Consider the following 15,971-nt stretch of genomic DNA (forward strand, 5'->3'; position numbering starts at 1 on the left):
TATTGGGTAGGAGTTCTGGTTCTCTCCTACCAATGCTGTGAACTGGGTAATTCACATAACCTCGGCCTCTCAAGTTTTCTCACCTGTATATTGAAAATTATAAAAGGATCATCCTCATCAAAATGTCATACTGAGCTATTGGATATAAAGTATATATAAAGTACACAACATAAAACATTCCACACCAGTCACTATTACCATTATGATTCTCATTCTTAGAATAATTCATGGGTATTGGAATGAAATAAATAACACTATTTAGGTAACAATGAATACTTTAGCATTATACAACACAAACTCAGTAGTTGCCGGGATTATGGCTCCATCACCTGCTAGCTGTTGTAGGGGCAGGAAGGAACACAGTGCAGGTTTTCTGATCCAGCAGACCCGGCAAAGGAGGAATCAGAGTCCTCAGTGGCTTTTGCAGCTCTTTTATTTAGATTTACCAGGCATATGGCAGGCAGGGGTGTTGGGGGCCCGGGAGGCTGGCAGGCCTCCCAGCCCCCAGCAAATCTTCACTCTATCTGCGCTCTCTGGGTTCTCTCTGCTTCTTTTCTTCTCTTGGCTTCCATTTGTTATTGGCTTCTACTGGTGTCCCCGTGACACCGCCCTTAAAAGCCCAGTCTCAGCCCAGGTGAATCCTATCTACCTATGCCCACACCCTATTCCAGGTGCCCGCCATCAGGCCCGCATTCAGGACCGAAAGGATCCATCATCTATCCTGATGGCGGGAGGGCAGAAAAGCCTGACATTTTTCCTTACCCTACACTGTTTGATTTGGGATATTTGTTTAACCTATTCTCATTTTCTCCATCTGGAATAAGGAAGTTATATTAGCTACCTTCTGGATTTAATAATGATAATCATGGATGTTAATAAATAAGGTACTTAGAATGTTTAGCACACTCAAAAAAATCAAATTGTTTCAATAGTAAAAGGGGAGAAAAAAATGAACACAGTTCCCACCTCAAGAGGTGTGTTATAGTAGGTTAGCCTGTAATTACTTAAAAAATTAGCAGATGAGATTGCCATTAAAAAGGTTTCTGGATATGTACAGAGTAAGTTCATCTTTTCTGCTCATTTCATCACTACTACGATTTTAGGTCCAAATACTCCTATGCTGTCAATGGAAATTGTTAGACTCTAATATAGCAATGTTACTTTCAAGGAATAGGACATAAAGGGAAAGCATCAGATTCTGGACAAAAAGATAATTCCATCTCAAATTTATTTGCTTTGTTTTTCTTGCTTCTTATCCAAGGACCAAAATAATAAAATAGTTTTCCTAGACTGTCTTTTCAGTGTCAAAGTCGATGTTTACTCTAAAAGATTCAATAAAAGACATCCCTTAGATTCTCTGGAGTCAAGTTTGGTAGGCCCTGACTTAGAAAACTACTTACAGCAACACTGAAATATACACAACAGAAGCCGAGGGCCAAGCTGAAGGTATTTAAGGTGATTCATCTTATCATGAAATGGCAGCGGAAAGTGGAAATAATTGGCTGCCACAAGAAATTGATGTTGTGCAAATAAGTCACCATGTGTTAAAAAGATCTAGATGTACAGTATACAGGGACAAGTGCACAGAAACTTAATCATAATCACAAAATATATGTAGCATTCTGACCAAAAATTATTGTATTTCCAGCTGGATAAGTGACATTGTCAAAAAAACAACATATTTCCTTGAACATTTTTCAATTGAGTATTTTTTTAACATAGAGGGGAATAGTGGAGGAATCTGGCAGAGAACAGTTGAAAGAAGCTATAATGGTACAAATTGCTATCAGGTGAGGTGCCTAGTGTTTGCCAACCCACACAATCATTGCTGTGGTCAACTAGAAAAACAAGTGAATCATGATTTAAATCTAATCATGAAAAACATTTTATTCAAGTATCAAGTCACAAATAGCACCCACTGTAATAGCCTATAGTGTAATAGGTAATTAACATTGCTTTAGCATTCTAAAGAACCTCCTTCTAATTTTTCTCTTTTTAGAACTTTCTGAATTAACTCTGGGCTATATGTACCCTGCCTAGATGTGCATTTTCTTAATCCCAGTCTCTTTAGACTTGTGGAACATCCAGAAGTGACTTAAACACAACATATTCTTTTCTCACTGATATCTCCCAACCCCAACCATCCCATGTAACCTTCCAAATTGCTTTGTCGCAAAGAGAACATTTTCATAGCTACCTGTTGTTAATTCATGGTTAGAATTACTCGAGATATAGCAGATGTCAAGATGGAGAGAGGACTCTGGAATATGGAAGCAGTGTTCTGAATAACTAAACTTAGCTGTTGTAGGAAAAAGGAAAAATAGTTGAAAACAATTTTTAGGTGAGACCAACATGGTACAGAAATAAATGTTTGCACATTCTAAAGTCATTGCATTTCAGGCTGGTGGGGAGAGAAGACGAAGTAACATTTTACCTGAGAATCTGACATTGCTTCCTCTTTCTTTTCTGGGTTTCTTCCTCAGGAGAGTATGTGCAAAAATCATATCTCCATCTTGACATAGCCTTCATCAGATTCTTTGCCTGCTGCCACCATATCCACAGGCAAAATGGTATTAAACACACAAAAGTCCACCCTTTTCCGTCCTTTGTTTCGGGAATTTCAGGAACAATGAGCTCCCACAGGGAAATGAAACTTTGAGTGTCTCTTCCTTGGCCTCAGGAGCCATCCCTTCCACAGAAGCCAAAAAAAAAGTCTTGTTTTACCAGCAAGCACAGGGTTGGCTCTCTCGATTCAGCCAGATGGATAAAGGAGAGTCCTGGAGCCCTCAGCAGCTTTTTCAGGCTTTAATGCTCTTTCTACGCCAATCGCTGTGGAGCAAGCTCGCAGGCTGGCCAGGCAGGAAGGCCAGGAGGCTGGCAGTCCACCCAGCCCCCTGTGAATCTTTACTCTTTCCCTTTGCGGTGTCTCTGGCGTTCTCTCACGGTGTCTTCCTCTCGCAGCCGTAAGCCTGAGCCGTTGCCATCTTCTGTCTCTGAGTGCCGCTACCTTTCAATGCCCGGCCCCCAGGCAGGAGCGCACACTTATGCTTGCCTACATCTTGCTCCGGGTGTCCACAATCAGACCTGTATGCCCCCCGCACAGCTTCCCAAGTGCTTTCTGCATTCAAGGCCCCAGGTGATAGCCAGAGGCTAGCGGTGTAAAAGCCTGACCAATTTCACTTTACCCCAGGATCCTGCTTCAATATAGATAATGTTCTGCCCCTACCAAATTCTTGTAAAGTCGATGCTGTTAACTCCCAAAGGACCAAAAGTTCAGGTAACCCTTACAACACACCTGGAAGCCCTCATCGTAATTAACCTTAGCCTCATCTTAAAATTACCAGGAGCATTTACTTACAACAACATTGATACTCCCACCCAAACCAAAAGACAGGATCTGGGGAGAAGGGGGTTAACACAAGAGAGGCTAGATCTCAAAACTTCACGTGTGTTCCTTCCTAATTGGAAGTCTGAACTGAAACCCACTTATCTAAGCCTTGCTTCTCCGTCTTTAAAAAAACCTTGATGGATGTTAATTAGATTTGTGGTGATCATTTTGCGATATATACATATATCAAATCATGTACATCTGAAATGAATGTTATGTCAATAATGAAATAATGTTATGTTAATAATATCTCATTTTTTTACAATCACTTGAAGAACAAAAATGTAAAAATAAAAACGTAAATAAAAATCCGAAGAGGAGAATTAATCTGAATGTTTTCTCCCTGGCACTCTTAATGCTAATCTAGAAAGTGACCTAGATTATAGAGTTCCCTTCCTTCCAAGAAAGAATATCAATGAAAATAACAAATAGAAGAGCTACTAGGTCATAATTGTTTTTCTCTCCTCTAACCTACTTCCCATTTGAAGGAGAGGAGCTAATCTTTTATTATAACAGTCTGCTAGTGCCACTGAATGCCAACTGGTATATTCAATTTGTTATAGAACAGGGAGAGGGGCAGCCCAAACCCCGCAAACCTGCCTATTCTAAATGGGTTCTGCCATCCACCGCATCAACACAAAACATGAGACTAATGGGAAGGATCTTTAATAAAACTAGGAAATAATACAGATAAGGCAAAGAGTCTAGTTTCTAAATGAAGCACCCAAAGTTACCCGTCCCCTCGTGGGTAAAAGTCCATCCATATGGGATCGGCCCAGAACAAGGCCCCAAAGCCTGCTACAAGTCTAAAACATCTTCCAGTGGGGACCCACAGCAAAGGGTCACAAACAACCGGACAAGCCCGGAAGGAAAAGAGCAAAATCAACATCAAGATAAAAGCTTCCATTGTCACCTCCCCACAGGTCTCACCCACATCTGTGTCACCCAGTCCACAACCAAAAGACAAGCGCAGTTTCTTTACATGTCTCTAGGCTCCATGCGCCTCCTCCAGGTCTCCTGGCTCCATCCTGCTTCCTTCCTTAGTCTCTTCTGCAGCTTCTCCTCTTCCTGCTCAGCTCCACCCTCCCTTGGGTGGGGCAGGGAACCTCCCCCTTTCCTGGGGACCACCCTGTTACAAATTTACCTCTACATCTTCTAATTCAGTGCTCAGTGCTCTAATAGGATAACACAGCTACGGAAAGACTTTCATCCCTAGTGTTTGAAATTATATATATATGTATAATTATATATCCAACAAATAAATATAACCTAATAGTCCCTCATTTCCCAAATTCTGAATCCTGATATTCTACCAGAAAAATTAGAAGTTATAGCTTATTTGTAAATAAATACATGTAACGAAAAATATCTTCCTTTGTAATTGTCTCCTTTTCTCAGCTTTACTAAAATAAATTAACATATGACATTGTGAAAATTGAAGATATATGTGCTGACTTGATGTACTTATGTAATGCAAAATGATAACCACTATGCACTTAAAGTGATTAGCACCATTGTGCTAACACCTCCAATGTGTCACATAATAAATTACTTTTTTGTGGTAAGAAGATATAAAATCTACTTTCTTAGCAACTTTCAGGTATATAATACAATATTATAAGCCACAGTCACCATTCTGCTTATTAGATCCCCAAAATTTATTCATCTTATAACTGGTAGTGATACCGAATGCCAGCCTCAGGTCCCCTCTGCCAATAAAAGGAAAGAGTTTGAGAAGGAGAGCCATTTAATTTGTTGACAAACTGAGGAGAGCAGCAGACTTGTGTCTGAAAGACCACCATCCTGCTCTTCAGCAGAATGCAGGGGTATTTATACAAAAGAGTAAAAAAGGAGGGGGGAGAGAAGGGCAAGAGTCAGCATGTCCTTTTGATGCAGGCATATGGAGATATCCGGTGGGCTCCACTTTGCTTTGTGAACACCTGCTGTTTAACTTCCTTATTATCTTCTTAGGATTGTTCTTCCTTTCCTTAGAATGCAAGAAGACAAACTTGTTAAATGCAACAGATAGGAATGCTTATTTGATGGGGCAGGAATTTAGATGAATTTTATTTCTTTGCCTCACCTGATTTCTGTGGTTAAAAACTTTCAGCAATAAAAAAAAAAAAGAAAATCTTTCAGTACTTTGTTGAATAGGAGTAGTGAATAGCATCATTGTCCTCTGGTGCGTCTTATTTTATAGGGAAAGCTTTCAAATTTTCATTCTCAAGAATGAATGTGGGTTTGTCATATAAGGCCTTTATTACATTGAGGTATATTCCTTCTAAAAAGGGGCTGAGCATTTTCATAAGGTGAAAGGATATTGTACTTTGTCCAGTACTTTTTCTATATCTATTGAGATGATGATATGACAAAAATCTTTCATTTTATTAACGTGGTTTATCACATTTATTGATTTACATATATTAAATCATCCTTGCATCCCAGTGACAAATATTATTTATTTATAGTGTATAATTTTAATGTGCTGTTAAATTCAGTTGTTAATATTTTGTTGTGAATTTTACCCCTGTATTCATTAGACATATTTGTTTATGGTTTTCTTGTAGTATCCTTATCTAGTTTTGGTATCAGGTGATGCTGATCTCATAAAATAGTTCTAAAATGTTCCCCTATCTTCCATTTTTTTAGATAATTTTGGGAAGAATCAGCAATCTTATTTAAATGTTTATAAAACCATCTGATCATTTTCTGTGATAAAAGCTTTTTTATTACTGATTTACTTTCCTTACTTGTTATTAGTCTATTAGGATGTATTTCTTCATGATACAGTCTTGGTAGATTATCTATTTCTAGGAATTTATCCATTGCTTCTAGGTTATCCAGTTTGTTATCACATAATTATTCATAGTAGTTTCTTGAGATTCTTTGCATTTATGTGCTATAAGTTATAATATCACTTTCATTTCTGATTTTGAGTTTTCTATCAGTCTAGCTAAAAGTTTGTCAACTTTGTTTATCTTTTTAAAAAAGGAACTCGGTTTTGTTGATCTTTTCTATTATTTTTTCTGGTTTCAATTTCATTTATTTCTGCTCTAATTGTTGTTACTTCCATCTTCCTAATAACCTAGAGCTTAATTTATATAAATTTTTCCTAACTCTTTGAGGTATAAATTTAGGGAGTTTTATTTTAGATCTGCCTTTTTCCTTAATTAGGCATTTTTCACTATAAACTTCCCTCATAGAATTGCTTTTGCAACACCCTGTCAGTTTTAGTATTTTGCATTTCAATTTTCATTTGTTTCAAAATATTTATTTTTAATTTCTTCTTTGACCTATTGATTGTTCAGGAGTGTTTTGTTTAATTTCCACATATTTGTGAAATTTCTGGCTTCCCTTCTGTTATTGATCTATTATTAGATTATACTGTTGTTATTATACTATTGTGGTTAGAAAATATGGTTGGTATAATTTCAATCTTCTCAAATTTGCTAGCATTTTCTAACATATCATATGATAGGCTTCATAATGTATCATAAGATCTAGCCTGAGAATATTCTTGTGCACTTGAGAAGAATGTGTATTTTTGCATGGAATTTTCATCTGTATCTGTTTGGTTTATTTGATATAAAGTATGGGTCAAGTCCAATATTTCCTTCTTGATTTCTTGTCTGAATGATTTGTGCATTGTTGAAAGTGGGGTAATGAAGTCCCCTAATATTATATTGTTGTTTATTTCTTCCTTCAGATCTAAGAGTATTTGCTTAATATACTTAGATATTATGTTGGATACATATATATTTATGGTTATTTTGCCTTCTTGATAAATTGGATGAATTGACCCCATTATCATTATGCAGTAGTCTTCCTTGTCTCTTATTACTTTTTTCACCTTAAAAGTTATTTTCTCTTATATAAGTATAAGCACTTAGTATGCATATTTATTATTTTCATTATCTTTGCCAATTTAATACATGAAAAGTACTAGATCATTTTAATTTGCATTTTTTTATTGTTTTTGAATGTGCAGGAAGATTTTTCCAATGAATTATCTGTAGCCACTGACATAAAAGATTTTCTCAGGATACTACAAAATGCTTTTAGTCCCTCTTTTCTCTTTTCTTTTTCTTGACTCGCCCTCCCTTCCCTTCCCTTCCCATCCTCTTCTCTCCTCCTTCTTTCTCTCTCTCTCTCTCTCACACACACACACACACACACATTTTGTGCTTTCCCAGTCTACGGAATGGAGGGGTATTTGAGAAACATTACCAAAAAATCTTAATTTTCATTATATTTGATATATTAAAGGAGTACAATTCACCCTAACACTCATCTTTTCCTTTGTTCAACATCTCTAAGGCTGTAGGTTTACTTTTTTTGTTGTTCAATTTAATTAATTTTCAGTATTTAAAAGTCATGCCACATTTTACTTTCTCCTTTATTCATTTTCACTTCTAGGTACTTCATAAATGATAAAGTCCAGTAATCCACTGATTTTCATAAATGTAATCTGTAATGATCACAAAGACTAAGAAAACTGTCTATGTTTTAATATTTCTTCTTACAGTAAAATGAAAGTCTCTAGATTACCCAAACCTGAAAGTTGACAAATTGAAATTTTACATGAAAGAACTTGGACTACATTCAGCGTAGGGTTACAGTTATAATTTAACTGGGTTACAGTTATAATTTAATAAACATCCCTCTGTCAAAGTTATTTCAATAATCACTCAGAAGCAAGACTTTTCAAATATTGTTATCTGAAATTTTATCAGAGTATTCTATTTATTCAGGTTCTTAAGAATGAAAGTAGTCACATAAACGACAAAATGAAACTATTTTTCCTTTTCTCTCCTTTTCAGGGAGGACACCTTTCTACTATCACATCAGCTTTAAAGTCAAAAACATTGACTATGATAGCAAATATGAAAAACCATATTCACAAGAATATTTGAGCCTAAGTAAGAAGATAGAGACTTTGGTAAGTTGAAATATTTTCTGCTCATTATTCTTTTGAAATGTATGCTTCTAGAAGTGCCAGAATCCTAGCAATTATCTTCTAAATTGGAAATTATTGATACTTTCACATTATTTTCTTACCATTACCTTGGTCTAAATTAAGATAATTAACCCTTTCAGAAAGTTAGCTAGAAAACATATAAGATAAAACAAAGTGAAAAGGACACATTTTGAGAACTTCTTAGAAATGCCTGATATGTGCAAGATAGTTAATGAATATTTCTGTTATATTAATAAACTAAATAAAAAAATGCATCCCACCTTCAATATACCTGTTTCTGTTCCTGAAACTACGCAGTCCTTCAAGGAGGAGTAATGCAGAATAAAGGAAAGAATGCATAGCCCAAAATAAAGATCATCTTTTAACTTAGTGTGGAGTGAATTTTTCATTTTAAATTTTAAAGTATTTAAATTTTAAATTTAATTTTAGATGTAAAGCATTTGTATAATATACCTTACTTTAAGTTATTCTTTACCTGACAAAAGATCCAATAAACACTCTTCAAAACCCCGGGGAAAGAAGCTTCTTTTATCATAGATACCACCCTAGCTCAAGCAATTCTGTTGATCAAACCAAATCCTACAAAGCACAGTGGTAGCATCATTCATCTTCCATTTCCTTGAGCAGATTCCTGACAGCATCTCCAGATCTAGCTCTAACTAAAGCTTGTTGTCTTTTCATAACATTCCACTATCTCCCAGTTTCTAATAAATTAAGTCTATACAAGTCTTAGTGCATAGTTATCATTATACTAACAGTATATAGAAAATGGGAAAATTTCAGTTTAGTTCAGCTGTATGTCAAAAAAAATGACAAAGGAGTATTATAATACAATGATTAGAAATTAGACTGTAAGTCCTATTATTTATTATTTGTTTTAATTGCTTTTTTTTTTACTGAAGTAATGTTGGTTTGCAACAAGATAATTTCTTTTCAAGAAGATAGGGCCTCCCCTGGTGGCGCAGGCAGTTGAGCAGAAGCTGGCTACAGCCTCACCACACTAAGAAAGTCACCTTTTCTGCATAAATTCAAAGCAATTCATTTAAATCAGTTAATCTATATTGATTTCACAAACAAATATTCTAAAACTGTCAGTTTTATCAATTATAATATCCTCTTAGTCAGTCTACTACCAATCCTGCCATCTTACTATAGGAAACTTTAACAGCCCTCCTTCCCAGTTTCTAACTCATCTGAACTAAAAGTCACCAGATATTTCTCATACTCTTTCATTTATATGCATCAAAGTACCTGCTTTTACATGCCTTTATGTTTTCATTTAATACAATGATGCTCTAGGTATTATAAGTATTAACAGGGACACACGTTAATAAGCACTACACTGATGATAATAGTATGTACCAGGGTTGTGAATCATGCATCTAACTAGTCATTATTATAATACTAGAGCCTACTTTTCTTCCATTTTCATTAAATAATTCTTGTGATGATTGACTCTAAAAAGAGGAAAGGAATTGTATAAAGAAAAGTTCTTTACTATGAAAAAGTTTTTTTAAGTAAAGAGATAGGCCTTCATAGGAAACCTTTCCATGTTTTAGATACATGGTTTTCTAATGAGAAATCAAGAAATCTTACATCATTTCTTAATTTGGGGGGGAAATCTTTAGTCAAGTTTCAACAGTGATCCTAAATTCAAGAATACTGTACTCTTTAATCCAAAATTTTGAAAACAAAATATGTTGTTTGTGTAGTAAATGGAAATCAGTATGTATTGTTTCCAGTCATAATTAAGAAATGTCAAGGTTTTTCAAAACATTTAATCAACATTAAAGACCTATTGTTCATATTTCAAATGACTTGAAGACAACTGACATAAACTACTGATATGCAGGTTTTCTTTTCCAGTGTTGAATAGAAAAAATAAACATGTGTGCTGCCTCCTTTATATCCAACTTTATGGTGTATTTGTCATGTAGAGATAGCATCTTCCTGCCTCTGTGACATGTCATCCTATAATTCTTTGTAACCCAGTATAACTTAACAATAACAAAAACACTGATAAATTCATGAATGTATACATAGCTGATTTGAAAAAAAAGTTTAATATCTGAATTATTTTTATAAAAATTATTAAGAATTTCTTAAATAATTATATGCAGTTACTACACTAAAATTTGGTAATTAGAGAGCAGGAATTCTTCAGAAAAGTGGCTCCAATTACTTTCTGTAATTCTTTTCATTCTTTCATTTAATATGGTTATTTCATTTGATCTTCAGAACATCCACTTAAGTCTAAAATTTTTCAAAGGACAATCCTTTTTCTATTAACTGTGAAATAGCATCATATCAAAAACAAACAAACAATGTACATACCTTAATTCAATAATACTTCACATTTAAAATGTGTTGTTTACTGTAACCACCTTCATCAGTTATCTTAGCTAGATCATCTGAATAACTCGCTGCTGCTTCCATGTCAGCATGTGCTGCTTCACTTTGCACTTCTTTGTTATGGAGACAGTTTCTTTCCTTACATTTCATGAGCCAACATCTGCCAGCTTCAAACTTTTCTTCAACAGCTTCCTCACCTCTCTCAGCCTTCACAGAATTGAAGAGAGTTAGGACCTTGCCCTGAATTAGGCTTTGGTTGAAGTTTTAATCTATCCAGACCACCACAATTTTCTTCACATTAACAATAAAGCTGTTATGCTTTCATATCATTGATATGTTCACTGGGGTAGTGCTCTTAATTTCCTTCAACAACTTTTCCTTTGCATTCACAATGTGGCTGTTTTGCTCAAGACTTGCCTTTCAATGTGTCAGCTTTTTTACGTGCTTTTCTCCATAAGCTTAATCACATCTAGCCTTTTATTTTAGAGTGAGGGACATGGGGTTCTTCTTTTTTCTTAAACACTTAGAAGTCATTACAGGTTTATAACTGGGCTAATTTCAACATGGATTGAGACTCAGGGAATAAGGAGGATCTAAAAGAAAGAGGATCTAAAACAAAGGACTGACAGTAGAGCGATCAGAACACATACATTTATCAATTAATTTAACTCTTATGTGGGCATACCTGTAGCACACCCCCCCCAAACATTTACAGTAATAACATAAAGATCAAGGATCACACATCACCATACCAGATATAATAATTATGGGAAAGTTTGAAATATTATAAGAATTACCAAAATATGACCTAGAGATACAAAGTGAGTATATGTTGTTGGAAAAATGCCAGAGATAAACTTGCTCCATGCAGGGTTGCCACCAACCTTCAATTTGTAAAAATACAATCACTGAAAAGCACAATAAAACAATGCCTATATTATTATTTATAATTTTCAAATGAGTGAAACCATCTGGTAACTGTCTATCACTTTCTCATTAATTTCATTTAGTATAATTATCTAAGGGCCCATCCAATTTGTCCCAACAAACACTTTCATCTTTTTTAATAGCTGGGTACTATTCCATTGAGTATACACTCCACAATTTCTTTATCCAGTCATCTGTCAATGGGTGTTTAGTCCAAGTCAACTTGGCTATTGTGAATTGATAAAGGTTATTTTAATACTGTAGAGATTATGATTTTTGCAGTTAATAAATCCATCCTGAGTCCAAAAATTTTGTTTCCATCAACATAGTCCAGAATTTCATTCCACCTTCTTTACTAATGGTAACTTAGGAAGTATTTTGTGTATTTTCCTTTAGGAAAAAATGAGGGAATGAGGATGAAATGGAATACAAAGAATGGAGTGAGGTGAAGAAGCTAGGAAAAGTAAAAATTAGGTCCATTTGATATGAAAGAGAAAGATTTAGAGTTGTAATAAGTGTATCTTTTGAATTCCATTTGAATTTCCAATCTGTCCTTCCTCATTACTGGCAAATTATTTTTGAAATCCTTGCTCAAAGCACTGCCCTGTTATCCTACATGGGTTTCTAAAACTTGGCATTGGTTTCAGGTCAAATATCTAGCAGTTATTTTCTTAGAAAGTCTTCCAATACACAAGAGTCTTAAAAATATAAATTGCGTAAGTATTACTGGATAAATTCCCATTCCACCATGTAGTTTATGGAACATCCTAGGTTTAAAGTTACTAATCACTTTAAAGAAAACAGGTTTTGGTGTTATTCAAAATATTTTATAATCTTTTGAACTATTGTGATGCTTGGGAAAATAGATGTAGTCTAAAGAAGGTGAAGGAACTGAATGCCTACACTGAAACCTGTAAGACACTGTCAAAGGAAGTAAAAGAAAACACAGAAATGGAAAGATATCCTGTGTTTATGGATTAAAAAAATAAACGTTGTTAAAAGTATGAATAAAGCTATAAAATATTACTTTTTAAATAATTTATATGTTTTTTACATCATTGTTCATTTTTCTTTTTACAGTTTTTGCTTTTGTTTCTCTAGGTTTAGTCCTCATAGAATTCCCACCACCAATCCACCCATGCACCATCACCATAGTCCCTTGTGCTCTTCCCGCCCTCATTTTGATCCCTCTTCCACCCCCTTCCCTGCAGAATGTCTCTGATTTATAGTTGTCTTCTTATTTTTGTTTTAGTTTGTTGTGTTGTATAAAACTATATCACTAAACAAGAATTGTTAGTTTTTCATCTTTCAAGTCTCACTCAAATATCACCCTCTTCAAATACTGTCCCCTAATTCATAATATTAGTTTATACGATGATACATTTTGTATCATCTAACACAATCTCACTATCATATTTAGATATTTATTCCTAGTCTATTTTATCCATTCGATCTCTAAGAAAGCATGTATCTAGTCATAGTTTTAGTTCAGTGAATATTTATTGAAAAATTAAGACATCCCAATTGCTTTGTAGCAAAAGGCAGAATATAAATGAAATCTGCAATTCCAACAAGTCATTGTTTTGAAAGGCCTATCTATTGTCAAAGCAAAAACCATGGGGTTTTGTCCAATATAATTTGTCATGTGATCCTCTGTAAAATCCTATTCTGGAGAATCATCCATTAGGGTAAAGTAAGGAGCAGTTGAGAAAATAATTCTTATATAAAATTTCTCTGGTATCCCATTTTGAACCTGTCAATATCATACAATTGAAAGAACAAGGGAAATGGTTTGGAGCTCAGAGATAAAAGGGAATTGATATGGGTACAAAAAAAAATCAACACCTCCTCCTTATGGGGTATATATGTTAGACTTTATGATATTGATGTTCAATAAAAGCCTGAACATGGAAGACAAACTATGTCAGTTGGCCCTTTGAATTCACCTGCCTTATCATGCTACTGTTAGGAAGGAAATGTCTGTGTGACAAATTGCCACAAAAATATCACTGCCATTTAATTTTTTGGTTTAAAGGAATCGTGTGAATGAATTGATCCATCATAAAGATGTTTTTCAAAAAGACACAAGTTTCAGTAGGGAGTAGAAGAACCACACGTAACCTAACAACTCCTCAGGAAAAAAGCACACCACAAAAAGAAAACCACCCTCCAGATTACAACGACAGTGACTTGGAAGAACTTCTGAGACTTCCAAAAAGAGAATTTAAAATTGCTGTGATTAAAAAACTGACAGAAGTCATAAAGGAAAACAATGATATGAGAAAAATAATCAACGATCAGAAGAATGAAATTGAGTCCGTAAAGATGGAAGCAAAAGAAACACAGGAGATCAAAGAATTAATGGAGGAACTAAAGAACTCTGGGAAAAGCAATGAAAGCAGAATAGATGAAATGGAAGAACGAATAAGTACTCTTGAAGACACAGAAATAAAAAGAACCAAAACAGAAAAGGAAAGAGAAGTACAAAGGAAAAAGAACGAAGAAAGACTTCGGGAACTATCTGACTCCTTGAGGAAAGGAAATATAAGAGTTATAGGAATTCCAGAAGGAGAGGAGAGAGATGTAGGAACAGAGAAAATATTCCAGGAGATAATTGAAGAGAACTTCCCAAATGTGAAAAAGGAGCTGAAAATTGATATACAAGAAGCAAGAAGAACACCAAACTTCCACGACGAAAGGAAAAATACAGCAAACACATAATAGTAAAGCTCTCAAGAATCCAGGACAAGAAAAAAATAATGAAGCTGACAAGAGGGAAGAAACAGATAACATTCAAAGGAAAACCAATCAGGCTGACATCGGACTTCTCTGAAGAAACACTACGGGCAAGGAGAGAGTGGAGAGACATAGTCAACAGACTCCAAGAAAACAGATGCCAACCAAGAATAATCTATCCCACAAAGCTCTCCTTCCTCTATGAAGAAAGAATAAGGACCTTCCCAGACAAACAAAAACTCTGGAATTTCATTAAGACTAAACCCGATTCCAAAAAATACTACAAGGAATCCTAAAGCCAGAACCTCAGAGGGACGAATAACAACGAAAGAAGGCCAAAAATAAAAAAGTTATTAAAAGAATAAATAAATAAAATCAAAGGAAAGACAAACACAATGGCAAATACAGATGCTAACATATCAATATTAACTCTAAATGTAAATGGACTAAACTCTTCAATAAAAAGACACAGAGTTGCAGCCTGGATTAAGAAACAAAATCCAACCTTTTGCTGTCTCCAGGAAACACATTTAGCTACAAAAGATAAAAATAGGCTAAACGTTAAAGGATGGAAAACAATCCTACAAGCAAATGGACCAAAAAAGAAAGCAGGAACAGCTATACTTATATCAGATAAAACAGACTTCAAACTCAAAAAAATAAAAAGAGACCCCAATGGTCATTACATTATGATCAAGGGGACAATATTTCAAGAAGAAATAACACTCATTAACATATACTCACCAAATGAAGGAGCACCAAAATATATCAGACAACTATTGTCCTCTCTGAAAACAGACATCAGAGAAAACACATACATAGTGGGAGACTTCAACACACCACTATCAACAATGGATAGATCAACAAGACAAAAAATAAGTAAAGAAACTAAAGCTCTAAATAAGGAACTAGAGCATTTGGGCTTAACAGACATCTATAGAACACTAAACCCACAAAAAATGGAGTACACATTTTTCTCAAGTGCACACGGATCATTCTCCAGGATCGATCACATACTGGGGCACAAGACAAACATCGACAGATACACCAAGATTGAAATCATACCAACCATCTTTTCTGACCATGAAGGCATCAAACTAGAAATAAACCATAAAAGGAAGGCAAGGAACTTTCCTACCTCATGGAGATTAAAAACCACACTACTGGAAGACCACTGGACTAATGAGGAGATCAAAGAAGAAATTTAAAAATTCTTTGAATTGAATGACAAGGAGGACACCAATATCCTAAATGTATGGGATGCAGCAAAAGCAGTAATAAGAGGAAAATATATAGCAATAGAAGCTCACATCAAGAAACAAGAAAGAACTCAAAGAAACAACCTAATCTCGAAGCTCAAAGATCTAGAAAAAGAACAACAAAAAAACCCCAAAACCAGTAGAAGAAAAGAAATAATAAAAACCAAAGCAGAAATAAATGAAATTGAAACTAAAAAAACAATCCAAAAGATCAATGAAACCAAGAGCTGATTCTTTGAAAAAATCAATAAAATAGACAAACCCCTAGCCAGGCTCACAAAGGAAAAAAGGGAGAAAGCACAAATAAACAGGATCATAAATGAAAGAGGAG

General features: G+C 34.8%; 1 protein-coding gene across 1 annotated transcript in view; it reads left to right on the forward strand.

The window, feature by feature from the left end:
• Nucleotides 1–3,244: 3,244 nt before the first annotated feature.
• LOC311170617 (transmembrane protease serine 11C-like) overlaps nucleotides 3,245–15,971 on the forward strand; it is a gene marked incomplete at both ends in the record, with an annotated part of 39,935 nt that continues 27,208 nt past the window's right edge. Inside the window, 2 exons of the mRNA XM_084233001.1 lie at nucleotides 3,245–3,446; nucleotides 8,209–8,327. Coding sequence (XP_084089127.1) covers nucleotides 3,245–3,446; nucleotides 8,209–8,327 — 321 coding nt within the window. The remainder of the gene's footprint in view (nucleotides 3,447–8,208; nucleotides 8,328–15,971) is intronic.

The sequence above is a fragment of the Talpa europaea genome, assembly GCF_964194135.1.
Source record: "Talpa europaea genome assembly, chromosome: 5".
NCBI classification, from domain to species: domain Eukaryota; kingdom Metazoa; phylum Chordata; class Mammalia; order Eulipotyphla; family Talpidae; genus Talpa; species Talpa europaea.